The sequence below is a fragment of the Streptopelia decaocto genome (genome assembly GCF_964273445.1).
Source record: "Streptopelia decaocto genome assembly, chromosome: Z".
Classification (NCBI taxonomy): Eukaryota; Metazoa; Chordata; class Aves; order Columbiformes; family Columbidae; genus Streptopelia; species Streptopelia decaocto.
This window is the reverse complement of record NC_138657.1, coordinates 30,189,018-30,216,506: the sequence shown is the minus strand read 5'-3', so window position 1 is coordinate 30,216,506 and position 27,489 is coordinate 30,189,018. Positions and strand designations below refer to the sequence as shown.

The window sequence follows — 27,489 nt, the reverse complement described above, 5'->3', positions numbered from 1 at the left end:
GAGCAGCTGAGGGAACTGGGGCTATTTAGCCTGAAGAAAAGGAGGCTGAGAGGAGACCTTGTTGCTGTCTGCCGGTGCCTGACAGGAGGTTGTAGCATGGAGGGTGTTGGTCTCTTCTCCCAAGTAGCAAGTGACAGGGTGAGAGGAAATGGCCCCAAATTTTGCCGGGAAGGTTTAGTTTGGATATTAGGAAAAATCTCTTCACCAAAGTCATTGTCAGGCATTGGAACAGGCTGCCCAGGGCAGTGATGGAGTCACCATCTGTGGAGGTGTTTAAAAGATGTGATGTGGTTTAGAGGTGCACTTTGTAGTGTGAGGTTAATGGCTGGATTCAATGATCATAAAGATCTTTTCCAACCTAAACAATTCTGTGATTCTGTGATTATTGTGCACTGCAGAAAGCAAAATGGTAAGAAAGGACACAAGACTTTTGACAAAGATTCATTGCATTAGATATTTCCTTAAATGCTGTGCAGTTCTTTAAAGTAGTTGGTTAAAATAGCTGGGGAATTACATGATAATTTGTTATTGATTATGTACTTGTTTACTGCTTTGACACCTTTTTCTTGGAAAAGCTGAAACTTTATTGCTAGATTTATATAAGCTTAAAACATAATAACTGGTATTTTTTAAATTACACTTATTTTGAATTTTTGCAAAACATACCTCAGAAAAAATGAAAGAGAAAGGTTTCTAATATGAATGAAACTTTAGGAACGGTTTACTACTTTTTCAAATGAAGCTTTTTATTTTTATTTTTTTTTCTCTTTTATTTAAGGAATGTGACTTAGTTTCCAAGGAACCAAAGCCTTTTGTACCTGATGCAAATATGAGTGGGCCTATTGTTGTTCCTACCGCAGGAGAGGAGCACCCTACTGAAGCAAAGCAGTCAATGAAAGGAGTTGCTTTGAAGGAGAGCAATCCTTTATTGACGGAGGAATACAACAGAAGGCCAGCCTTTCTGGAACTACCAAAGAAAGATAGTATCAAAGACAGTAGTTTACATCAGCAAAATGATGAAAGAAACCTGCTTCCGTCATACCAGTGTCTAAGCCAAGAAATTGTGAAAGGGTTGGACAGAATCAGTCTGCAGAACAATGCGAAAAATGATCAGTACTATGGTACAAGTTTTGTGATAAAGAAGGAAAGCAAAGCTAGCCTTACCACACTTGCTTGTAGTAAACCTTGTGAACATGTTTCGCCTTGTGGAAGTAGCCTCTTTGAAGGATCATCTGTCCAGCTGGGAAAACTCTGTTGCGCTGGAGTGGATTCAGAGGAGGAGGATTCCACATCTAGTTCATCTGGGGAACAAGTCATGCTTGAGGTTTCTGATGTGTCACCAGTTCATGACTGTGATCTTTATATTGAAATGGTAAAAAACACAAAGTCTATTCCTGAATATTCAGAAGTGGCCTATCCAGATTATTTTGGCCATATTCCACCCCCATTTAAGGAGCCTATTCTGGAAAGGCCATATGGAGTGCAGAGGTGAGTTACCATACTCCTTTTTTGTTGTAGTTTTTGTTCCCTTGAGAAACAATCTTTAGGATAAGATTAACAGGCACATAGACAATATTTACTTTGGTGTCTAAAACTATTTAATTGAATAGTTTGAAGCAGTTTGAAGGTAGGTGAGTTGGAATTGATCGATGCAGAGCCATAAACAAGAACACAATCTGATTCTGTAATTGCTAATTCTGTAATTCAGCTTCTAAATACTGTTTAATTTATAGTCTCCCTTTCTGCCTTCCCACCATCTCCCATCTCAATTCTGTAGTTTGGAAAAAAAAACAAAAAACAAACAACAATGAAAAACCAAACAAACACAAAAAGCAAACAAAAAAACCCAACCCAACCCAAAAAACCCCAAACACAACAACAACAATAAATACACACACAAAAAGAAAAAAAAAAAGGAAACAACAACAACAAAAAACAACACACAAAACCCACCAACCTGAATGCTCTCTTCAAGTCTTAGCAAAGATTGGACAGTTAGTGGTTTAAAGGTACTTCAGCTCTTCTCATTGCTGTTCTAACAAAGCTGTCTTTCAGGAAAATGTAGTGTGAAAAATGAAAAAAAATTAATACACTTAAGTGTTTGTCTTAGTGTTTGCAGTATAACGGAATTTAGAGGTAACAAATGCTGAGGATTCAGTTTGTGTTAGGTCCTGCAGAATGATGCGCAATAAACACAGAATGAAAAATAAAACAAACCAACAAAAGCACCTATTTGCTTTCTTCACTGTGACATATTGGAAGATGAGGAAGGGTGATGTGACTTTTAAGAATAATTTGCAGAGGTGGTATGACAAGCTGACTCATACGGATAGTAAGTTACTTATGAAGACAAATGAACATGTTAGCAGAATGCATAATAGTAGGTATAATACTTAGCACTAGCTTAATTATTAGACTAAATGCTTTCAGCTTCATACTTCAACCAGTTTCATAAGATTCTTCATGTTTACATTTAGTTATTAAAATGATAAAGAGATTAAGTGTCTTTACGTGGTATAATTAAAAATCCTTTGGCTGTTTCACCAGTTTTGTAAAAAAGTGTTCTTTCTACTGAAATGATCAAGTGTTGAAACACTAGTAACGTATTGAATATACTGTTACTAGAAAACACCATTTAGTGTTGAAGAAGAATCTTGCCTATAAGCTTATTTCTTAAATACATTCAGCTGAATCAGAAGGGAGATAGTCTTGAGTCAGAAATCACCTAAGAACTGCATTTTAAGAAAATCTTGCAAATCTTCATGTATGTTTTTGTAGCACTTAGTAATTCTGAATTAATTCTGAGTGAGATTCAGTGAAGTCAGATAAAATTTGTATTTCCAATGCTCATTATTCTTGTGTATATAAAGCACTTTATTAACTCTGACTTTTAACCAACAAACAGTACTTGTGTGGCTATACATAAAGCTGATTTCTAAACTGCGAAGGTAATTCTAGAGTATATTTAAGTGTAACTTTTAAATGTTTTATTTTTTGTTGTCTTTTCTATGTTGAAAGTAACTTTCTTAGGTCTTGTGTGAAACAATAATGAAATATCAGGTAATACTGCTAAACTTCAATCAAAAATCCTGCATCACCTTTTAAAGGCACACTGTTCTAAGAATTCAGTTTTCTACAAATGACTCAGTCTTGTTACTGCAATGTAACAAATTTCTGAAAAGGAAACCTTTTTAAAGAGGGCTTAATCTTTTTAGAAATTTATAGTTTACAGGTAGGTGGTGAAAATGAGTTTGGTAGGGGGACATGGAGAAGCTTTTATGTCTTCTAAGGCTCTGTCCACATATTTTTGGCATTCAGTGGGATTTATGCTCTCCTTAATGTAAGTAGTTACTGCTTATCAGCTAAGTCTTTCTTAAAAAACAAATGATTCCCTTCATCCATCCATCCAAATTACAATTTAAGAAAAAGTTAGGGGGGAGCCGAGGTGGGGAGTTAGGTTGTGTTTTTTTTTTTCTTTTTACTTTTATTAGACAAATGTGTGGAATTTTGGTAGGAGATTTAGTCTCGCAATATGCTCAGAGATGCAGTGCTTTTGAGTTCGTGCTTTGGAGTGGTTTTGGTTTTTTGTTTACATTTAGTAACATGTAATTTTCTCCAAATGTTTCACTGAATTACTATTGTCATTGAGAATAACTGAAGTGGTTTATATCATTCTACCTTTTAGGGAAGGAATTATTATATAGTTCAATACCCTGCACATTTGAGTTTAAATTCCTAGTTTTTTCCTTTCCTTAAAAATTTAGGTTGTTTTTTTGCTGCACGCTTTCGTATTTTCTAGTCACTTTAAGTATTTTCTGATCATCTGACACTTAAAAGTGATCATGAGGTAAATCAGGATCTACAAAGGACTAATCTATAAGCACAGAGCTGCACATCAACAGTGTTGGTTTTGTATTTTTTTCCTTTAATTATCTTAAAATAGATTTTATTTTCTCCACCCCCGCACCCCTCCCCCACCCCCCCCTTTTTTTTTTATTTTGGATCTGAAAATGTCTGGTGCTACCTTTCCTTTTTGTGTGCATCTTGAAACTATTTCTTCTTTCTTTTTGTCTACATTGGTTATTGCTCTGGTATTTGAATGCCTCACATTCGTTAATGGATTTTCTCTTGGCAAAACTCCTCTGATGACAGGAAGTTTTACGACCCCTTAGACCTGAGGCATACTGAGATCTAAGGAGTTGTGTAAGATCAAGTGCAAGATCAAAAATCTGTAGTTCTGCCCTGAGCTGAACCTGATCAGATAGATTGTGGTGTGTCAGCATCTTTTCAATTCTGTCAGTACACTGGAGTCATGACTTGTTTTCTCTTCTAGTTAGTTTTGATTTAATACAAGGCACTGGAGTTGTGCACTTACCTTCTTTTTCTCATTTGTTAACAATATTTATTTTAATTAAATGAAGAATTTCCAGCCTGAACGTACTTTGCCACTCTGTTCCTCTATTTTCATTGTTAATCTGCTTCCTTTTCTTCTTATTGCAGGTGCTGTGCAAGCTTTTCAACACAGCTCTGCTACTATATTTCATTCTTGAACTGCAGCAATTTCTTACTTTTCCAAACCAGGACCTAGATACTGCCAGTTGTGCAATGGTTTTATGATCTGGATAAACATTCACCTGGCATTTGGCTGACATCACCAAATTCATTCTTATTTGTTACCTAGTCGATAAATGAACCTAGATCTCCAGAGGTGAAAAGCTAGTGCACTAACACACTCACTGCACGGCCTACTTTCTAAAACTCTTTAATTTTAGTTATGGTAGGACTCGTGTAAGTTACTAATGTTACCAAGTGCTGTCCTGGATTTAAGTATTAATATAAGTAATGTTTGAGTAATTCCTGCTTCTAGTATAAAGTATGAAATGTTGCATTTTTTTCCATAAGATAAAACCCAGTGGGTTGTGTGCATGAAAACTCCGTTCCCCCACATAAAAATGTTGGACTCAGTCAGCTGTGAATGCAGGTGTTCAAACTTAAGTACACTTACAGCTTGTGCACATAAGTGGGGTTGAGGCTGAGATCTCTCTGAAAATCTGTCCCAATGTCTTCATGTCAATGTTCTTGTATGAGGTAGTTCCTCTTTTGTGACTGAAAACAGTATGCAACATTTTAAATGGGAACTCTGCTTTTTATTTTAGGACAAAAATCTCTCAAGATATTGAAAGACTGATTCATCAAAATGACATTATAGACAGAGTTGTATATGACCTTGATAATATCAGGTAAGTTTTTACCCTTCTGAAAAAAATACTCAGTGCATTTTCTAAGCCTGTTCTGCTTCCTCTGTGACACGATTTGTGTTACAATACTTAAAGCAGTACTATTTTGACAGACTTCAATGAAAGTTTCATCTGATGTAACTGTTTCTTCTGTCCAGGCTGTATTTAGAGGAAGCTTCAAAATAATTTCTGAATTACCAAGTGAGGGCTAAAATAGACTTAATGAGTTTGTTCTAGTTAAGTTTGTTTTTTTTTCATTTTGGTCCCTTTTTTTGCTCATAGCTGTTCAGTACCAGAGGAAGCAGATGTTTTGAAGTTTAATTCCAAATTTGAATCTGGAAACCTGCGCAAAGTTATTCAGATCAGAAAGTAAGATAATTCAGCTCTTCTTTTCACACATAAGGCCTTTATTTCTGCTTTTAAAAGACTCATTTATTTGTTTTTGTTTATCTTTAGAAATGAGTATGATCTAATTCTGAACTCAGATATAAATAGCAATCATTATCATCAATGGTTTTACTTTGAAGTCAGTGGAATGAAAACTGGCATCAGTTACCGGTTTAACATCATTAACTGTGAAAAGTCAAACAGTCAATTTAACTACGGTAAGATACATTTCCCATACTTTGAGAAGAAATATGTAGAAAAATACCTGTGCTAAACAGCTCAGCTGTTTCCTTCCCTTTGCCTCAGGATCAGTAATATATTCATGTTGTCAGATCAGATTATTTTTTTAATAGTATTACTAGAAAATGTTTTGACAAGTTTCCGTTAAAAAGAAGAAAAATGTCTTACAACCCTGGCTGCCAGTTTTTAAATGATATTTTGTTGTAAGTCAGGCCAAAGCAGAAGGAAATTACTGGTGGCAGCAGCTAAACTTTGTTCTAAGGCCATTGTCAGGGGGACAGCATCAAAGTCTGTTGATGCATATATGTGCAAGAAGAATGACAGCTGCCATTAATTGCTTTCTGAATAGAGGTGTATTTTCAGACGTGAAAATGAGCGGAGGCATTCTCAAATAGTTTTGTCTTATTGGTGGGAAGAGAGGCACATTATTTGAGAAGGAAAAGTAAGTGTCCTTTGAAATGCTGGCCTTTGTAGGTGACCCTTGCAGTCTCCTGCGAGTAGTGTTTGCTGCATGTACCTCATCCGAAAGTACTGGCTTACTGAATATGCCTATTTTCCACTTGTTGGGAAGCGGATGGAGTGTATGTGTCATTCAGCTTAAAACCATTTATTTTGTGAAGTTTGTTTTGTTTCTTTTTTCTTGCTGGGTTTTCTGAAATTTGTTCTTTAGGAAGGAGGAGGAGAAGCTTGCCTCTCCCACCTCAACCTCAAACTCTTAGGACAGAGTAACAGCATACTCTCTTTTTTTCTCATAATTGTACAATTCACATTGATAAAATCCAAGAATATCAGGTAGTTTCACTGGTAATAAGATGCTTTTAAATATTTACTAATCTTCGTCAGTTTAGGTCTTAATTCATTTTTGCATATACTTACCTGATGGTTACTTTTGTTTTTTTTAAGTACACTGACTGAATCACTGAATATATTTGGCTAATTTGAACATATTTGGCTAATTTAACTAGTAAACAATGTTCAATTAGTATGTATTATTTTCTACTCCAACTAAATATTAAGTATTCGATGTAAGTATAGTCTCCAAAAATATATGTTTTAAAGAGTTACTGTTTTAGAAAAAAATTGTCCTTAGAGATCAGTTTTTTTCGCAGCTATCCAGCCGAATGGGTGGTAATATCCATTTTTTAATATTCTCTTTGAATCCTTTTCGTAATGGTGAGTTGGCTGTAGGAGGACCCAAGACTTCTTGTAGATTACCATTCATGGTAACTACATCTTTCATTTAAACATTTTATTTTTGGTCTTCTGTAGATCTGATTTTTTTTATTCTTTAATTTGTTATTTTCTGAAAATTTGGACGTGATGAGGGGAGATAGGGAAGAATCTTCTGTCCCCTGGTTGAAAGAGTGTACAATACTCAGACATTCATGAAAATATACTCCATGATGGCAAGTTAATGAGTATAGATAGTTCAGAGACTTTCATGTAAGTGTTGATGTTGTCCATTACTGCTAAGATCTTGATGGTTGATGTTAAGTGTTAAAGTGAGATGCATTTTTTATTTAAGGTATGCAGCCCCTCATGTATTCTGTTCAAGAAGCATTAAATTCTCGACCATCTTGGACTCGTGTTGGGACAGATATCTGTTACTATAAGTAAGTACACCAGTCAAACATACAGCAAATCTTACACTGAAGGTTAGTATGAGGTACAATTTTTGAGGAGAAATATTTGCTTTTGAGTTTGATAATTCTATTTTAGTAGTTCAGTTTTAAACAGAGTTTTCTTCCTGGATTACCACCGAGATTAGCAGAAGTGGCTAAGATATATAGAGTCTTACTTTTTTAGCACATTTATACTGTTCATCTTCTGTACTTCTGTCAGAAATTGCATACTGTTCCAGAGAAGCTTTTAGGGGAACATATATATGCATGCTTTCTTGAAATCCTAATAGTGACTTCCAGTAATACTGATCACATGGTGCTTGTAATTAGGCTTCTGTATTCTGTGGTGCAATCACTGTAGAGCAGTCCTGGAACACAGAATAAGGTGATAAAACATATCCACACATTACCTTTCTTGGACAACAGTTGTTTGCTTCCTCTTTGTTGTTGTAGTTCTTGTTGTTTGGTTTGTTTACTTGCCTTTTTCCAATATGAATGATTGTGTATCACTGCTATAAAGAAGTATCTTTACTGATGGTGGGAACCAGTGTATTTAAGCTGGATGTGAGCAGACAAGAAAGACAATCACTAAAAATTTTCCTGGGTCTTATAATGTGTGTTCAGGAATAATCAATGATCTTAATAAAGAACATTCTAATGTGTTTATTATCTTTGTTTTACACTTAGGAATCACTTTTCAAGAAGTTCAATTGCTGCTGGAGGTCAGAAAGGAAAATCTTATTACACAATTACATTCACAGTGACTTTTCAGCATAAAGATGATGTCTGCTACTTTGCTTACCATTATCCATATACATATTCAACTTTAAAGGTGAGAAGATTATGATCTGTTACATATTTTGGGCAATGTGAAACATAAGCATTCACAAGTGAATTCTTTTAATTTATTTTTATAAAGATCAAAATGCTTGTAAAAATGGAGAATTTTCATAAAATATTAGTGTTTAGACTGGTGAAATGTGTAAGTTGTTCTAAAGAACAGTCCCTGGAAAAATAAAATTGATATTTGTTTGTAGGCTAAATGGGTTTTCTGGGCATCGTAATTCATAATTGACTGGAAACAGTGCTAATTGAACGAAAGATTTGTGTTTGAGTCAAATGACTCATATCCTGCTTTTCTACATATACCTCTTCATAACTGACCTATCCAAGTTACTATATTTAAGACAATTAGAAACCTTTTTAGGATAATGAATTGGCCAAAGAAGTGTTGTGAAGCTTTTAGGACTAAGCAAAACTTTTGTCTACAATGTCTCTTGATTGTTTCTGTCCTAGCAGTAATAGCGAACTGAGGATTCAGTGGCCCCTGTGCAAAAGCATTGAATGATGCTTTTTACTAAGCCATGCTTGCACTTGGGAGAGGTACCTGTTCAGGGATGTTATGAGCAGCTGCTGCCTCCAACAGCGCTGGGGCCTGGTGGTTCCTCCTGCCTGGCTGCTGGAGCCCAGCCAAAGGACCTGGGGGTGTCTGTTCCAGGCTGCTGGACCATGACTGCTGCTTTACTCCTTGCATGTAGTTTCAGCCACTAGCAAGTATGAGTATGTATCCCAAAGAGAGAGAGAGAAAGAGAGACACATACACATGCACTTGCACATGCCGCCCCACCCCATCATGGCTGGATGCACAGTGCTGGTGAATGGGGCTGCATCCAGCTGGCGGCCAGTCACTAGTGGTGTTCCCCAGTGTTGGGTCCAGACAGTGTTGTCAGTGTTGGGTCCAGTCCCGTTTAACATCTTTATTGATGATTTAGATGAGGGGATTGAGACCATCATCAGCAAATTTGCTGATGACACCAAGTTGGGAGGGAGTGTCGACCTGCTGGAAGGCAGGAGGGCTCTGCAGAGGGATCTGGACAGACTGGAAAAATGGGCTGATTCCAATGGGATGAAGTTCAATAAGGCCAAGTGCCGGGTGCTGCACTTTGGTCACAACAACCCCCTGCAGCTACAGGCTGGGCGCAGAGTGGCTGGAGAGCAGTCAGACAGAAAGGGACCTGGGGGTACTAATTGACAGGAAGCTCAACATGAGCCATCAGTGTGCCCGGGTGGCCAAGAAGGCCAACGGTATCCTGTCCTGTATCAAAAATAGCGTGGTCAGCAGGACAAGGGAAGTGATCCTTCCCCTGTACTCTGCATTGGTGAGGCCACACCTGGAGTATTGTGTTCAGTTCTGGGTCCCTCAGTTCAGGAAAGACATTGAAGTGCTGGAGCGGGTCCAGAGAAGAGCAACACGACTGGTGAAGGGACTTGAACATAAGACCTATGGGGAGAGGCTGAGGGAGCTGGGCTTGTTTAGTCTAGAGAAGAGGAGGCTTAGAGGTGACCTCATCACTCTCTGTAACTACCTGAAGGGAAGCTATAGCCAGGTGGGGATTGGTCTCTTCTCCCAGGCAGTCAGCAATAGGACAAGGGGCATGGGCTTAAACTCTGCCAGGGGAAATTTAGGCTGGATATTAGAAATAAATTCTTTACAGAGAGAGTGGTCAGGCATTGGAATGGCCTGCCCGGGGAGGTGGTGGACTCGCCGTCCCTGGAGGTTTTTAAACTGAGATTGGACATGGCACTTAGTGCCATGATCTAGTAAACGGACTAGAGTTGGACCAAGGGTTGGACTCGATGATCTCTGAGGTCTTTTCCAACCCACTCGATTCTGTGATTCTGTGACAAGGTGCTGCCTTCAACAGCACCCATGTGTAACACTATCAAGAGTTGCTTAGAAGGTAATCGCAGACACCCAAGTAGTATTCCGCTGATAAGTATTGCTGTTCACTAGTCAAAAGTACACACCCACCCACTCTTTAGAATAACAAGCACACACACATTTGTGGATGACTGGCGTGGCCCATCCATGCCATACCCCTGCCTAGATCCCTGTCTCTCTTACCTGCTGTGCAGGCATCCAACTTGCAGGGTAATCCAGCCTGATGGTCACTATCAAACAGATGTGTGCACTCACACGCTTGTTTCACAGGCACTCTTGCACTTGTGGTTCCTCCCAGATGCCAGCATGGACTTTCTGCCCACCTGATACTCCTGTCTCAACCTGGGGCCTCACACTTGCTGGGTAATTGACCCTGAATTTTGCTGGCAAATTGCACATGCACTTCTCCATGCACACTAGTGTCAGGGAAGAGGCCTGTTCTGCCCGCTACCCCTGACAGCTGGTACCAGGCACATGGGATGGTAACCCTTGTTCCTACTGTAGGTGCTGGTGCTGAGACACCCTCCCTTGCTTCACTCACCCTTATCACACCACTAGCTAGTTTTTGGGACCCATACTGTTCTTGCTGTAGTGGCTGGACACCAGGACCCTCACCCACTCCAGCAGCTGGCACTTACATCCCCTCTTGCTTCTGCTGCTGACACCACAGAACGAAGTATGCCAACACTGCCTACGGCTCCAGCTGCTGGCACCAAGTCCACTCACTTCAATGCGAATAGTAGGTGGCAATTTGGACACAAAGTCTGTGGTGACAACAGAGATGCTCCCAAAAGTTCTAGCCTCTGCAGCTACTGATGCTGAGAGCTTTGATTATTCCAGTTACCAATCCCAAATCCACTCACACCTGTCTTGTTAGTTACACCTAGTCCAGACAGCACTTGAATGCATGGGATGGGGAGTGGGGCTGCACAGAGAGGTAGCTCAGAGCAGACTGTAAGGATCAGGTGCATATGTTTTGTGTAGCTCCACAGGCTCCCCTAGAATATCCCAAATCCTTTTGTTCCTTTTGTTTTCTCCTTATCCCTCCGGTACCCCTCTCCAAAGCTTTGCCTGTAGATTCTTAATGGCCCGTCAGTTCGAGACTGGAGACTTCAGTCTTTGCTATGGTGGTCTGCCAGGATTGTTTCCCTCTGCTGTTTGTTGCTTCTCCATTTACTTGTTATCCCCTTCTGCAGTAGAAAGTCCCTAATCAGATAACCTTAATGAAGCAGAGGTTCTTACTTTCCACATACCCTTACAGTATCATCTTTTAGAAAATAATGTTCCTTCTGTGCCTTCATCTTCTTGAAGCAGTTTGAAAAACAGACTCTGAAAGAGAAGTATTCAGTCAGTCAGAGCTGTAAAGGATGCTATTTCATGTATGATGGAAACTTGAACGTTGTTTAGAAAAACAAAAAGATTGATTAAATAGTATGTGTGGAATAGGCTGCGGTATGTGACTGCAAAAGATTTGAAGTATTTTTTTGTTATTTTTGGGATGAAGATGCACCTTCACAAGCTGGAATCTATGCACAACCCTCAACAGATATATTTTCGGCAAGATGTTCTCTGTGAGACTTTGGCTGGCAACAGTTGTCCCTTAGTCACTATTACAGCCATGCCAGAGTCCAATTACTATGAACATATCTGTCAGTTCAGTAAGTATGACTTTTCTTTGTCATCATCTGAAAATAACGTAAAACTATCTCTCTGTTATCAAAATATTAGTAATTGTTGTGCATTGTAAAAATAACAATGTAAAACAAGGTTAATGAATTTCATGAAATTAAGAGGCATCAATACTCAGGATTTACTTTGTATTTAATATTTATTTGTGGTAGTCAAATAAGGATATTTATGTCTTGATATATAAGAGAATATATATTAATATATTTTAAATCAGTTGCTAGATATTTTTGTATGTTACATTTTGCAGACAACACTTCTTCGAAAAGAATACCTGGTTTCTGAGTAATGTTTTTCTCCAAATGCTCAGGTTATTTGCTTGCCAAAAAATCTTGCACAAGGCTGATATCTAAGCTACTGTGATTTGAAAGGATCTTTAGTTATGACAACATTCCTGGTTTGTTCCTCCACCCCAGTATTGCTATTAGGAAAAAAGGCATCAAAGTCATCATAATTGTTGGCTTGAACTAGTTGTGACTGTATAATTGATTGAATGTAGAGCTCCATTGTGAGAGTTATGTAATTAACTGTCCTTATAACAATGTTCTGGCAAACTCTATCAATAACACTGGTACACTCTATCAATAATACTGGTACTGTATTTTGCCTTGTAATAAATGAGGCTGGCTATTGCCTGTTTTCAATGAACAAACTGTACTTCTGTACTTCTTTTAGGGAATCGTCCTTATGTTTTCCTCTCTGCTCGTGTACATCCTGGAGAGACTAATGCGAGCTGGGTTATGAAGGGAACGCTGGAATACCTTATGAGCAATAATCCAAGTGCCCAATGTTTACGAGAATCTTACATTTTCAAAATTATTCCCATGCTCAATCCAGATGGTGTCATCAATGGAAAGTAAGCATAAGTTTACTCACAAATATGTAACTTGTACTACTGAGTCTTTGCATCTGTTATTTAAAAAAAAAAAATTACACTAATCCCAGCAACATACAAATGCAATATACTTAATATGAAAAAACCCACTTCCAGAATTGCTAGGATTTTTCCTTTTTTTTTTTTGTTTTTTAAAGGCAGATGCATTATTCCATGAATTTCAGTTTTATAAAATGCATTTTTATTTATTCATGGCTGATAAACATTCCTATGTGATTTGACATGGCATTTTAATTGTCTCTTTGAACTACAGTCTTAGGTAGGTATAGTGTTATATAACAGCACGGCTTCTTTGAGGAAAAACTGAACAAGTTTGTGGTTCTCATGAAAAAGAACAGTCCTTGTATCTGATAAAGCTTTTTATGTAATTTTTCTCTTTCTTATATTATAGTTTTTAGCAGGATGTTATGGAAATGGCTGTTGTGAAATGTTATTAAAAGGGGGAAAGTTAATAGGTGTGCAAGAGAAAGGGTAAGAAAATATCCTGATTTAATTAAAGTTATTTATGGTAATTCTTTCACTTGCTACCACTTTTCTTAATAAATTTAAGGGATATTTCAGAACCTTTTGATACTGTGATAAGTAAGCATTCAGAAGTCTATATTTCCTTGGTTACAGGGAATTCATATGATATGGAAATTCTGGAATGGTGAATTTACAGTTCTTTCTTATGTAATTATTGGTGGTTATTTTGGAAGATTTTGTGAACGAAATAATAAAAATCAAACCAATTATGGATTTTAATGAAACCCCATCTTTATATATGTAAAAACATGTGTAAAACATAACACCTGGAATTAAATCATTCTGAATACAGGCGAAAGCTTAGTACAGGGACAATTAAGAAATCTGTCTAAACAGACACAATATAAAGACAAATGTACCAAATATGACTGTGTGAACACAAATTTCTGCAAGTTTAAAGTTACTGCTGATAATTGACTGAATACGGAGATGATGTTTATCTGTTTGCTGGTTTTTTTTTTTTGTTTGTTTGTTTGTTGTTGTTTTTTTTTTTTTTTCTCACAGCTGCTTGTCTCCTAGCAACTTCATATTTCAAGTCATAGGTTTCTGGTTGACGTTAGTTTTTGTATTACAGAGGTCAAGACACCAAAATTGTCGAGATAGCATATATTCGAAATTACTGATTTTGAACTAGAAGTTGAGTAGAAGTACAACACTTCTGTTTCAACAGCAATTAAGCAAGATTACAATTGACTTCATATAAGAAGCTACTTTATTTTTAGGTTTTGTGTAACATAACTTAAAAAACCTTAAACCCTTCCATTGTTTGGGATGTTAGAAAACTGAAGTTTATTGTTACCAGACTCCTTCCAAAAAAGCAGTGGTGACAAGGAAAATTGAGGTGGGGGGGAGGCTTATTTAAAAGTATGATAATACAGACTACATGATGCGTTTTTCCACCCCCCCACAATAGCCACCGTTGCTCTTTAAGTGGAGAAGATTTAAACAGGCAGTGGCAAAATCCAAATCCAGATCTGCATCCCACTATTTACCATGCTAAAGGGTTACTGCAATATCTGGCTGCCATAAAACGTTTACCTTTGGTGAGTATATGTGTGTAAGCAATTCTGAATCTTTTTAACCTTGTCTGTGTAGCTAGTCTGTAAAGTAAACATTTTAATATGGTCTTCTAAACTGTGCCACAGTTAAATTTGACTTGGAGAACCAGTCTTCTGCAAACCTTTAGATCTAAAATTGTCGCATTTGCTAGGGTAGAAGGTTATACCTTCCTGAGATGAATCCTATGTTTTCTGTCTTAACACACAAGTAAATTATATAGGTTCCTCATTCTTTGGAACTTTCAGTAGTACAAATAAAAATTTTTATTTGTCCTTCTATTACTTTTATAAGATGTTAATTCTGTATGCCTTGCCTTCATTTTTATTATAGGTCTACTGTGATTATCATGGTCACTCTCGTAAAAAGAATGTATTTATGTATGGCTGCAGCGTCAAAGAGACAATGTGGCACACAAATGTTAATGCTGCCTCTTGTGACGTGATGGAAGACCCTGGTTACAGGGTAAGTTTGACATTTGTATCTTTTTCACTTGTAAAATATATGTATTTTTTTTCACTTTGTAATATACTTTTCAGATAACTTCCCGATATTATTCTGTGCACATAGTGACCTTATAACATAAGAAGACTTAGAATGAAATATTTTTAGTTCATGAGTGTACTTCAAAGTATTTAAAAAAGCTTTAAGCATTGTGCGCTAATACAGCTAAGGATTTGATGCTAGTAGAGTGTTTTGGGGGGGGGGCAGGGGCGTCTTTGTACAAATATATGCTTTTTTTTTTTGTTCAACATTACTGTTAGAGTAAATACATGGAAAATATGCTTCTGTGCATTTGCAGTTACTGAATGAAAAAAAAGCCATTTAAGCATAGCAAACAATATTCTAGCAGCAAGAAAATAAAAAACTGAAATGCTCTGGGAAATGTCCATTTCTGTGTATGGAAATAGGCAAAGTTCCTCTTATAAAGATGTGTAGTTAAGACATGTGCCTGTAATATATATAGATAACAAACTAGCACAAACAACACCCACTGCATTGTGTAAGCTTTCAAAAATGCCGAAAGATTTTAAGAATTGTTGCCTCTTTATTCTGTGTAACTCCACTGCCGCCTTGTGGCAACTGCAAATCTGTGCAACCTAATGCCTCCAAAGGCCGTGTTTTTTTTGAGGAGATGCAGAGTTAAACTTGAAAAGCATGTGAATGCACGTTAAAGCGCTTGCTATGCATCTGTGAATGGAAACGAGTACAGATGCTTTCAGATTTTTCTCAACTCTTGTTCACTTTTACAAAAGTTCTCTCTCTCCTTGATTTTCTTGTGTCATTTCCTGAATTCTGAATCTGGTGCCATTCATGGCTGCTGCTCCACATGTTTATGTGGGGTTTTGTCACCTCAGCTGCACTGTTGCAGTGTGTAGAAGACAATACTCAATGAGAGTTGTGGGGAAAAGCCTTTTGGTTTCAAAAGGTGAACTGAAATATTTGGGCAAGCTTACACTAATAATGGTATATATGCTATTGAAACAGTGAATTCAAAGTGGTCATGTGATTTGGCTTAACTGATGCAAGTAAAAGCTGGAGAGAATGTAGTCATTTAGCATTAGTCAGATACATACATTTGCAAAATGGTTTCTTTTTCCAAAGCCATGGTGTAAACAGTTATATTGAACTTTGATTCATGTTCTTGAAGTTAAATATGCACCTAGTGCTTTGCTGAATTTGGATGAATTTTACATATTAATAAAATACTACCTGTGTTAAATCTGAAAATTGGATTGTTGAAGTGGTCTAAAACTGGATCAAATGGAGTGTGTAGTACACTTAGTTTAGCAAAGTTATCTCAGTGAATTAGGAGGAGATGGTTATCACCTGAAGAATTCTTTTGTATCCTGCTCCTTACCCACATGACTAACACTCTGTTTTAGTGGTTGAAGCTGAAATAGAGGATTTTAGTAAGTAGGAGATAGCAAACTTGTTGTCACTTGAACACACTGGGTTTTGAAAACTCAAGATGGAAAAATGTTTTCATTCTTATTCTTTTAATTGAACTTGCAGCAGAATTTTCTGATAACAGTTTGTGATTGCATATTCCCCAAGTGTCCTCCTGCTTCTGTAAGTGAAATAAAATAGTCACAGTGTTTTCAAAATTCTTGTCCTGCAGGCACTCCCCAAGATCCTGAGTCAAACTGCCCCAGCATTCTGCATGGGCAGCTGCAGCTTTGTAGTGGAAAAGTCCAAGGAATCAACAGCACGAGTTGTTGTGTGGAGAGAGATAGGAGTACAAAGGAGCTACACAATGGAAAGCACATTATGTGGATGTGACCAGGGCAAATATAAGGTAGGAAAATATAACCATTAAACTGTGCTTGCTTTATAGTTTCTTCCATTTGCATTGCTATCTTGTTCTATAACGCCACGTGCTTGCTTGCTTTAAACTTCTAAAACTCTTCTAAGATCTGTGTACACTAATGTTAGAGTGAAAGTACGTATTTTACAATATCATAGGTTGCAGAATAGTCTTCATCTGTCGCTTAACCCACCCCACAAGTATGTTCTGTGTATTGGCTGTTTTAACAAGACAAACATTAATTATTCCTTGTAACACATATGAATGCATGTAATAAAAAAAATCAGAACTGTTCTTTCCAGTAGATTGTTAAAATCACTAGTAATAAATGTCAATACTAGAATAAAAATTTCTTTACATGCGGCAATTTCAGACTTCACCGTGGCAGTTCATGGTTCTTCAGCAGATATTTAGTAGTGTCCCTTACAGAATTTTCCTGTGTAGCTGCAGAAACAGGCTCATGAATCAAAATACTTTCAGATTACCAGGACTACAAATTACCCATTTCTGAAGTCATCATAGTTGTTTGTATTCTTGACTTCAAACTTGCTTTCAAGTTGTCTCCTTCCAAAGTGTTAACAGGGCTGGATATTTGAAAACACATGGCGATTCAGTTTGTAGTATCTCACTAGTAAAAAACTTACTTCAAATAAAATATTCTTAGGGGAAAAAAAGGAGAAAAACCACCCTAATGTCTGATCTTCAACTTTAGTCACTGGGTTAAATTTAGCTACAAATTGAAGCAAGTTTTAAAATCAACATTCATGGAAGAAGTCACGGTTCCCTCTGCTTGAAAACAGAATTTAGGAATGCTAATCAAGAAAATGACCACAATCCTCAAATAAGGTTCTTCACAAAAAGAGAATCACAAGGCTGGGATCAAGGTGTGGGGGGCAGGCAGGCAGGGCAGGAGCAAAAAAAGTTGGAACAAGATATATTTAATGTATGCTGCAACACCCATGCTTATCTCACTAGACAGAAGGGATACAGATATTTTGGCAGGAATTTCTGTAACTACTACATGAATAAGTAAGTTTGGTGAATTAACAACAGAAGCATTCCTGCTATTGTCAGAATATTCTATTATTCCTCAGATAATATCATTATGGAGCTTTAAAAAATAACTCATCCAACTTGCTTATTTTGAAACTTCCAGAATATTCTTAAACATGAATCTTCACCACTGTAGCAGTGTTGCTGCAGAAAGTTCTTAAGAAAGGTGAATTGAAGATGTTTTGTGGACGAACTTTCAAGATACTTAACCTGCAAAACCCTTCTTCAGTAAAGAAGTAAAAAAAATGGCTGAATTCTGTGGAAAAATCATTTACTCGGAAGAACATTCTTCTATGTAATATAAGCTAGCTGATGAGATCAAACTGCTGTTCTGACATTCATTTTATTTGGGATAAAACAATTTGTGAGGTCTTAGTCATCCTGTGAACATGCAGGAAGATTTTTCATTTTTTCTTCACTATGATAATGCTCAGACTTATTAAGAAGATGTATCCAAGAGGCCTAAGTGACTAGACAGGACAGGAAAAGAGAAACCTTTCTCCAATGAGAAGGTCAAAGACATGAAAAGGCACAGTCTTTTTTTTTCTGATGGAGAGAACGCGGCAAGGAACTCTGTGAATAAACTTAGGAAATACGTCATCTAATTAGTACCACAATATGTTATTTTGAAACACAGGAGTCAAACTGTAGAAATTTCCTTCCTTTCCACTTCCCACCCAAAAGGACGTGACAATTCAGATCTGAGGGTCTGGGCTATGTATCATCTAAAGATCTGAAGCACTTTTCCAGCCTTCTTCTGGTTTGACATAATCGCTGAATTTTGTTCAAAGTACAAAGAGTATTACTGAACAATTCTGTTCTTTGTAGAAGAAATGCTGAGTCTTTGCAAAAGCTGGATAATATCAGAACATCATTTTTTCTTTTTATTCTCGTTCATTTTACTCAGACGATTATGCTAGACTGTCCAGCCAGGAAGCTGTTGAACTGAAGTTAGCAATTCTTACCTGAATTTAGGATTCCTGGTGACAGAGTTATTGGTGGAAGCAATCTTATTTTAACTGCTTGCCTTGGGCCTTTGTAGAGCAGCAAATGTTACTCAGTCATCTGGGATTCACGGTATTGAACAGCAAACATTCAGATGAAAAGATGCTCCAGTATCTGCTATAGAGGGATAACTAAGATGCTAGACAAAAGAACAATTTTTTCAATAATTCAGACCACTTGAAAACTGAAACCAGTTCCTTTCCTAATTGGAGATTAATACATTTGAGGGTATTATTGAATTTTTAAGCTAATCAAGCTTTTGTTATCTGGCAATTTTATGATGCACATGAAGATAAGACTTTAGGAGACAAGAATTCAGTCAATCAACTTCATCACCATGATTCTTCAGTCTCTGGATTTTGAGTTCTCAAAAATGATCACATCTTTGTAGGCTCTGCCTAATAAGAAGGCAGAAGAACAAGATGTTATACTGTCTAACTGACTTCTCCAAATCTTACTATGGCTGTTGTCATTTATGGAGTACATATTACAGGAATATTCCTCTCAACTTGAGGTCACAGTCTGTTATGCCTTTGTTTTCCATCTTTGCTTTCAGGTAGCAACACCTCCATCCCTGGAGGTGGTTTAAAAGGCATTTAGATGAGGTTCTTAGGGACATGTGTTTGTGCTAGAGTTAGGTTAGGTTATGGTTGGACTCCATGATCCTGAGGGTCTCTTCCAACTGAAATGATTCTATAATTCTATGATTCTGTGAAAGTTCATCACCAAGATGCTCCATTCACATGAAGATGTTTTCATGAAATGTTTAGTAAGGAAGACTTCAACCAGCCATCCAAAATGTTACTATCTAAAAGAAAGATAGTTATATAAAATATAAAGAAAAAGGAATTAAATTTTGTGCTTTTTTTTTTTTTAAAAAAAAAAAAAAAGAGCAGCTACTTCCAGGTAACTTGTGCTTGAAATAAGTGATTGTAAGACTTAAGGAACTTCAATAGGCCACAGTTAGAGTTACTAGAACAACAGATGAAGGTGATTAGAAGATCAAGAAAGAGGAGTGTAATTAAGGCTTCAGTGAAAATTAACTTCACCTCAGGTCTCTCATTTAGGGCAATTCTTCATTATTATTTCCTGAAATAGAATTTGTGTCTCTTGTTTCTTGGAAATGAAGAGATTTGGCTGATGGAAGGATAACAGTGGATTAAGAAATTTGGTATTTGGCAGCTGTGTGGTACTGCATTCTCCATTATGATTTTAAGAAATTAGAGAAGCCAATCTAGACTTTGGCATGGGCTTTTGCCTACAAGTATGTAGACCCTTCAGACTTTATCATCCAAACATTTCACATTTATCCACCTCCAATATGATCCATTTAGGTCTCTCTGTAGTTACATCCTCTTTCTGCTGTGCTGAAAATAGCAGCCACAGAACATGCACACGCTATATATCTTTCTAACAACTGTCTTTGCACTTTCATACTGTACTCTTGCCATTTTTCGACTTAAAGCCACTCCTATTACACTGTCTATGAAGAATCTGCCAACTAACGATAACTTCTTCAGCAACAGATGTAGACAATGATTGGAAAAGTTTCTGAACCATCAAGTTGTGCACGTTAGTAATCTGTGTAACAGTGAAACTACTGTTACCCTTCTCCTTCCTCTTCTGCATACTTGTTGCCTCTTGTCCTTAATGTTATTTTAATCTTTTTGGGGCAGGGACTGTGTCTTCCTGTGATTAGCGTAGTGGAGCCCCAGCTATGATTGGGGTCTTCGAATGTTAATGACGTGCAGACAAATACAAAACAAAATCAAAAAATTGGCCTCTGTGGATAAGGTACTGCACTGGGAGTGAGGAGAACTGATTTCTGTTCCCAGCGGGGTCAGTGACATGCTGTGAGACACTGTGCAAATCGCTTCAACCCTCTCTGCCTACATTTCTCCATCTGTAAAGTGAGGATAATTCTTCCTTTATTAATAAAGTGCTTTGAAACCTACAGCACAGAAGCATTATAAAAGAGGTAAGTAGTATTACAATTAACAATAATACTCAAATATCCAACTCTTGTTCACTGCTAACAGGTTTCTTCTGCACCATTTTTCTGGAGACAGCACTGTTTAGAATAGTGGATGTAACTTTAGCTTTTTTGTAACTAAAAGGCACCTTCTTTATGAAGAGTACAGAGGAAAAAAAAGAACTCACATGAAAAATAAAATCCAGCTTGCCATTTATTGTGTTTGTATCTTCAAAACAAAAGTACCTGAAGAATGTACAGACTGTACCATTTCTAGAGCAACATAACACTTTCTTTTAAAACTTGCATTTTAAAATACAGTGTCAGTTTGGCAACATATACGTGTCTGGTTTTTAGCTTTTAGTAAAAAAAATCCTACTCCATTCTTTTGGCTTCATGTATTTTCTATTTGGTGATTTAGCTTCAATTCCTGGTTCTTCATGTTCCCTGCTTGTTTTGTCAAAACTCTTTTTAACTACCCTTTACCTTAAGAGGCTTAGGAAGTTCCAAACTAAAATCCTTTGAAATTCTCCTGAGATACAGTATTTGCGAAGGGTGAGATTGAATTGGGTTGTGACATTGAATCTGTTAATGTATGTACAGTCAATACTAGCCAATTCCGTAATTGTTCAGGATCACTCTGGAATATCATTCTCTTTTCATAAAGTAGTTGAGGTCAGAGGTTCTGTCCCTACATATCACACTGCTAAGTTAAAAGTGTAGAATTGTCTGATGGGAGGCTTTATCACATAAGTAAACTTGGAGAATATTATATAATTTCTGCCTCCTAAATACTCTTTGCAGAGGAGAATGCCTTGATATGTCATTCAAGTTAGAAAACAGCTATGGCTCTTGATACTTTGTTATTTTTAATTACTAAATGAGTGAATAAATGCTTTCAGAATTAACACATGTAGCTTCTAACTTATAGGAGTGGAAGAGAAGTTTATGTGAAGGAGTAACTTTTTTGCCTTAAATAGTCTTATTTAGGTGTCAGAACATAGCAATTAGGTTGATTACAGCTACAATATAAATTAACTCATTTTTTCATTTTTTCATTCTGATGGAACTTACATTGAAGAATCTTACATTTGAAATCCCTTTTTGTAAATTTTGTCTCAGGTTTTAAAAATCATTTATACTTGCAAACTTGGACACGATCTCTGTCACTCTACCAATACCACTGGGTTAAGCCCTGTTAATATTGATGTGCTACATGAATAGACCAGGAAGCTCCAAAGAAATGTGAATGTGTCCAGAAATGTCCATTCAGCATTAGAGGAATCTTGTAGTTATTCTCTGAATTTTTGCTGATACCCTTTCTGTTTACTCTACAGTTATTATTTGTTCTGTCTTTAAAGCAACAGTGTATATTAAATAAAATAACAATGTGTTTTAAATAGTAATTCTACAGTATATGTGGGCCCATCTGCATGTACCTATTTTGTATTTTTAAATCTTATTTTTAAATTAGGGATTGCAGATAGGGACAAGAGAACTGGAAGAGATGGGAGCAAAGTTCTGCGTTGGCTTGCTGCGTTTAAAAAGAATGTCCTCACCTTTGGAATATGATCTGCCTTCTAGTCTGTTGGATCTTGAAAATGAGCTGATTGAGTCGAGCTGTAAAGTGACAAGGTAGTACACATTTATTATATTTACTTCTTTTTTTTCAGGAAAAAAATCAATTTCTCAAGTGAGGTAAAGATTCTCTCAAAAATATTCTTGTACTTGTCAAAAATCATGTTCATGTGTTGTGACCTGTTAGTGTAACAACAATCTGAATATATATATATATATATATATATATATATATATGAAATCTATTGTGTTAATTCAATTGCTTCAGACTTTTGAAGAAAACTATAAATATGGAGTTAGACTCTGTGTCACATTTGTTGCTGGGATAAACACTGGCAATTTTAATGTCATCAGAGAGTTATATATGCAGTATAACTCAGTAGGTCTTAGGTCTCAATTGTCTCTGAGAACATTTTTATTATTACTGTCTATAGTATTAAAAATGTATTTAGACAAGCTTAAAGTACATGAGTTAAAAGCACAGTAATAACTGTTAAGTTTTTCTTCCAAACTTTTTTTTTTCAAACTTTTTCCACTTTGGTAGAGATCTATAACAACATTTAAAGAGTTTAAGATGTGAAATAAGGTTTGGGTGACAAAAGAAATGTATCTGATCAGTAGCGAGCTTATTAAGTTGCCAATTCTAAAGCTCTAGCTAGGCTTGCAAAAGTATGTGTACTATTGCTAATTTCCTTTCATATAATTCACTGAAATATCCACATGTGTCACAGAGGAACCCCAAAGCAACTCCAAGCAAATAATAAGCTTAAATCACCTTTAATTCAGAACCAAAACCGCAACCAAATTACAGAAACCAATGCAAGCTGTAGTGGGGGGTTGGGAGGTGAATTCCAAATCAGTCAGTACTCCAGCAATATTTAATAAACTAGAGGTTTGATATACCAGTTGGGGTTGTTATTACTGTATGACCACACAAGACCAATGCTCCACAGTGTGCACACACTCACAGAATTACAGAATATTAGGGATTGGAGGGGACCTCGAAAGATCATCCAGTCCAATCCCCCTGCCAGAGCAGGAAGTACGAAGTCCTGGGGAGGAGCAGTTTCATGCACTAGTACATCCTGGGGGCTGAAAAGCAGCTTTGCAGATAAAGGCCGTGAGGGTCATAGCGGATGCTACATTGAACATGGGCCAGCAATGTGCCCTGGCTGCAAAGAAGGCTAATGATATCCTGGGCTTCATTAGGAGAAGTGCAGCCAGGAGGTTGTGGGGTGTGTTTATTCCCCTCTCCTTGGCACTGATGAGGCCACACCTGGAGTATTGTTTCAGACTCTTGGTTCCACAGTACCAGAGACATGAACATACTGGAGAGGGTCCAGTGGGGGGCCCTTAAGACGATGAAGGCACTGAAGCATCTCCCATAGGAGGAAAGACTGGGAGAACAGAGACTGTTAGTCTGGAGAAGAGAAAGCTCAGAAGGCATCTTATCAAGGTGTACAAATACCTGAAGGGAGGTTGTAAAGAAGAGAGAGCCAGGCTCTTTCCAGTGGTGTCTGGTGACAGGTTAAGACGCAATGAGGACAAACTATAGAGGAAACTCCATTTAAGCATGGAGGCAAATTTAAGCATGGTATATACATATATGATGGTGTTATGTATTTGTTGCGAGGGTGCTGCAACACTGAAAGAAGTTTCCCATGGAGGATATGGGGTCTTTATACCTGGAGATATTCAAAAGCTCTCTGTATGTGATCCTTGGCAAGCTGCTGTAGGTGGCACTGTGTGAGCAGGGCTGTGGGACAAGATGACCTCCAGAGGTCCCTTCCCACCTCAGCTGTTTGTGCGAAGGGGCAGTCTTTAAGTCTGTCCTCAAAAGACACTGAGTGCTGGTGTTGTGGTCAGCTTCAAATTGGAGTGCTAGTTTAAGTAATGAGAATACAAGGCTTTAACATCATGATCTAGTTGCATTTCTCTTCCCTCAGAACTTTCACAGCCAAGCTACTCGTGCCTTGGCATTTCTGCCATATGTTCTTTAATAATTTTGTAAATACAAATTAATCCATAAATACAGGCTGGCTGTAAGACAGTTTCACTTGACAGCTACTGTAGATAGCCTCTAAACAGTAGGCATGTGTTGCTTTCTTGACTTCCTTGTGTGCACTGGGGCAACATGCTGAACTTCAAAATTTAATACTGACATGTTATGCCTCTTTATAATACTGTCCAGTTTTTTAAAGTTTTACTTTTTTTTCTTTCATTTGCAGCTACTATTATATGTTAATAAGAGTATATTTTTCCCATTCAAAAGTGTTACATCATTGTCAGTTTTAGTAGAACAAACATTCAGTATAAATGTATATTTTTAAATACTAAACTTCAATTACAGCATTTTGAATCAGGATGTGGTTGTGAGTAATTAATAATCAGTGTGAAATTGAGAAACAGACCCAGATTTCCACATATCTTGATACTAATTGCTGCCTCAGATACAGAATTTGTATTTTATGTTGTCTCTCTGGAGAAAGTTAGCATCCCAGTTCACAGGTAGTTAGTGGCTGTGCTTTGGCAAATCATTATGTGCTGGTTTTCTCAGCTTGTTAATGTTACTCATGATGGAGTGGCCTTAAAATAGCACCTCTTGAATTGAGGAATGTTATCCATGAGTCCATAGTATCTGCTGGAGAGCTAAAGACATCAGAAACACTTTTGTGTCAGAATGGGATAAAAAAGGATGAGGAGTCCTGTACCAGTCAGCCTTCTAATATACGGCTTTACATGAACACATGCACAAAAAATTCAGTTCTAAGGACATTTGAAGAAAGTGAGTGAGAAATGCAAATATAGTTCTTGACCTTTCCTGGGTAGTGGGGGGCAGAAGCAATTGGTTATGTGTTAGCGCTCTGGTTAACTGATCTGCAAACAGTAGACGATTAGGTGCAGTTGTGTTAAAGAAGCACTGGTGCCTGGCTTAAATGTTGGTGCTAGTTCTTATGTTAAACTAAGAACAGAGTTAATGTTTTCTAATATTTTTGAACCTTTCAGTAGATCAGCTGTCAAGGTTTAAGGCAAGGTGGCAATAAACCGTGGCAGACGCTCCCTGTTATCCCCTCATTTCCCGCCACCCTTCCTTTAGATAGGAAAGATGATAAGAAAGATAAAGGGAAAGAAAGAGAGACTTAGACTTCAAGTTGGAGAGTTTTAGAGGGTTTTACTAATGCTACTAATAAATAGAGAATATATGTATAAAATACACAAAACCAATCTCAAGTGCTCGATGTAGAGTTGGTGTCACTCCAGCATGGGTATGCGGAGCTGGCAGCTCCAGCAGCTGCAGCTCAGGCCCCCGGAAGTCATGGGTGGGACTTCACAGCAAACTGGAACCTGGTTGCAGGGATGCAGGGCCTGAGGCCTGTAGATCACAGGCAGACAGGCAGGGTCCTCTCTGGATGCCGGCCGTGGTCGAAGAGAGAGTGACCCTCGTGATCACCCTCTTATATAGGGGGTATGACGAATATGGGATGGAATACTTCCGTTGGTCAGTTCTAGTCACCTGTTCCATCCACCCCTCCTCAAACACGCCACCTCTCGCTATAGAACGCGGGAAAACTTATCAGTGTTTTCTTATCTACCGTAGTAATAAATCTAAACACGAGCTTCTTCAGCATTCCGTTGGTCTCTTATCAGCACTAAGTACAGCATCCTAGGAAAAATATGCAGGCTAAAACTCAGAAAAGTACAGCCACCTAGAAGAACTTAGCTGAAAGAAAAATCACTAAAAGAGAACCGGTCTTGTTTTTGACAAAACCAGGACATCAGCACAGTCATTTATCGAGAGATTTTCCACTTTCAGTGAAACTAAACTTTACAGTAAAGGTAATGGTTATGGTCTGATTCTGAACAGGGTTTCGATAGTTAGTCTGCACACAAGTTGATCAACTTCTTTGAAAAACTCTTATGTACCAAAATGAGTTGCATGTAAACTGCATGTGAAGTCCGACCATGCTGGAGATTGGGAAAACTGCTTCTGACTTAATTTATGCTTTGTTGGGGGAAGAGAGGGGCATGGGGACTGTTTTATACTGGATTTACTGAAAGCAATAATAACAGACTACTGCAAAGACATAATGTAGTTGACTTAGCACATGTGAGCATAGATAAAAAATAATATAAGACTCATAATAAAGTAAATATTATTGAGACTGTACATGGGATTGTTTATAATCCTGTTCTGTGAGGAAGGTAACTGGTACTTAGGAACTTAAAAAACCAGGAAGGTTCAGTCTCCATCTCAAAAGACCAGGTCATGAAAATTGCAAAAGTAATTGTACAGCAAGACAAATTGTAAGTTGGAGAGAGAACATTGAATAGCTTCATTCAGTGTTTTGAAACTTAATTTTTATATAGAAAAAGTTAAAAAAAGTATTTTCCCCTAATCTTGAGCTTTGCATGTTACACTGCTACAGATGGTGAAGGGTATTAACTAAATGCTTCTGTGCTAAAGAAATGAAGATCACGGAAAAAATCAGATTCTGTGCATGGTTAGAGTTACATTTTTTTATCAGATAAGGAACATCGACATAGGAAGTATTGCACTTGATTGAAGAAATCTGTTAACACTTTAGATTTTGCTAATGTCTGATAGCTTTATATCTTAAATTTAGTAAGTATATATCTATTAATATAAATGTACTTTAATAACACTAAAATAGATAAATATGTAGCATAAAGTGAGAAAATAGGTACCTTGCTCTCAGTGCACATTTATAAATATAAAGTATTATACTTTATAAAGTATGTGAGATTCTGTGATGGAAAAACTAAACGTGTAAATTCCAACAACTTGTCTTTAAAATGTGGCATTGAAACTGAAATATGCTATGTATTTGTACCTGACTTTATACGTTCTGACTCCATCTTAAAAGTGATTTGATAATCATAATGATTTATACAGAGACTTAGTTAATTGAATTAAATGGAAATGCTTTTTATTTAAAAAGTGGGAGTGGAATCAGACATTTAAAAGGGAAAGTTCTTCAGAGAAAAGTGCAAACTGTACTCCTGTCAGTTTCATTACTGGAATATTGACCTAATATCACACTGTCCCTTTTTTTCAAGGGTGAATTTTCTTAAACTTTATGCATAACTATGGCAGCCTTATGTACAGCCACTGATTTGTCTGTACCTGCTGGTGCATTGTTAGATAGATTTGTTTAACCAAAATTAACTACGCAATCATCTC

At 37.2% G+C, this 27,489-nt stretch overlaps 1 protein-coding gene across 9 annotated transcripts in view; it reads left to right on the top strand.

Moving 5' to 3' along the window:
* Positions 1–27,489, top strand: part of AGTPBP1 (ATP/GTP binding carboxypeptidase 1) — an 80,305-nt gene that overhangs the window by 40,379 nt on the left and 12,437 nt on the right. For 7 of the 9 annotated variants that reach the window (XM_082075395.1, XM_082075393.1, XM_082075394.1 and 4 more), the window contains 12 exons: positions 779–1,488; positions 5,157–5,240; positions 5,520–5,606; positions 5,694–5,842; positions 7,390–7,477; positions 8,174–8,318; positions 11,713–11,866; positions 12,570–12,750; positions 14,228–14,357; positions 14,704–14,835; positions 16,493–16,669; positions 22,183–22,343. In XM_082075395.1, the coding sequence (XP_081931521.1) occupies positions 779–1,488; positions 5,157–5,240; positions 5,520–5,606; positions 5,694–5,842; positions 7,390–7,477; positions 8,174–8,318; positions 11,713–11,866; positions 12,570–12,750; positions 14,228–14,357; positions 14,704–14,835; positions 16,493–16,669; positions 22,183–22,343 (2,198 nt within the window). The other 2 variants (XM_082075401.1, XM_082075400.1) reach the window with 2 other exon arrangements.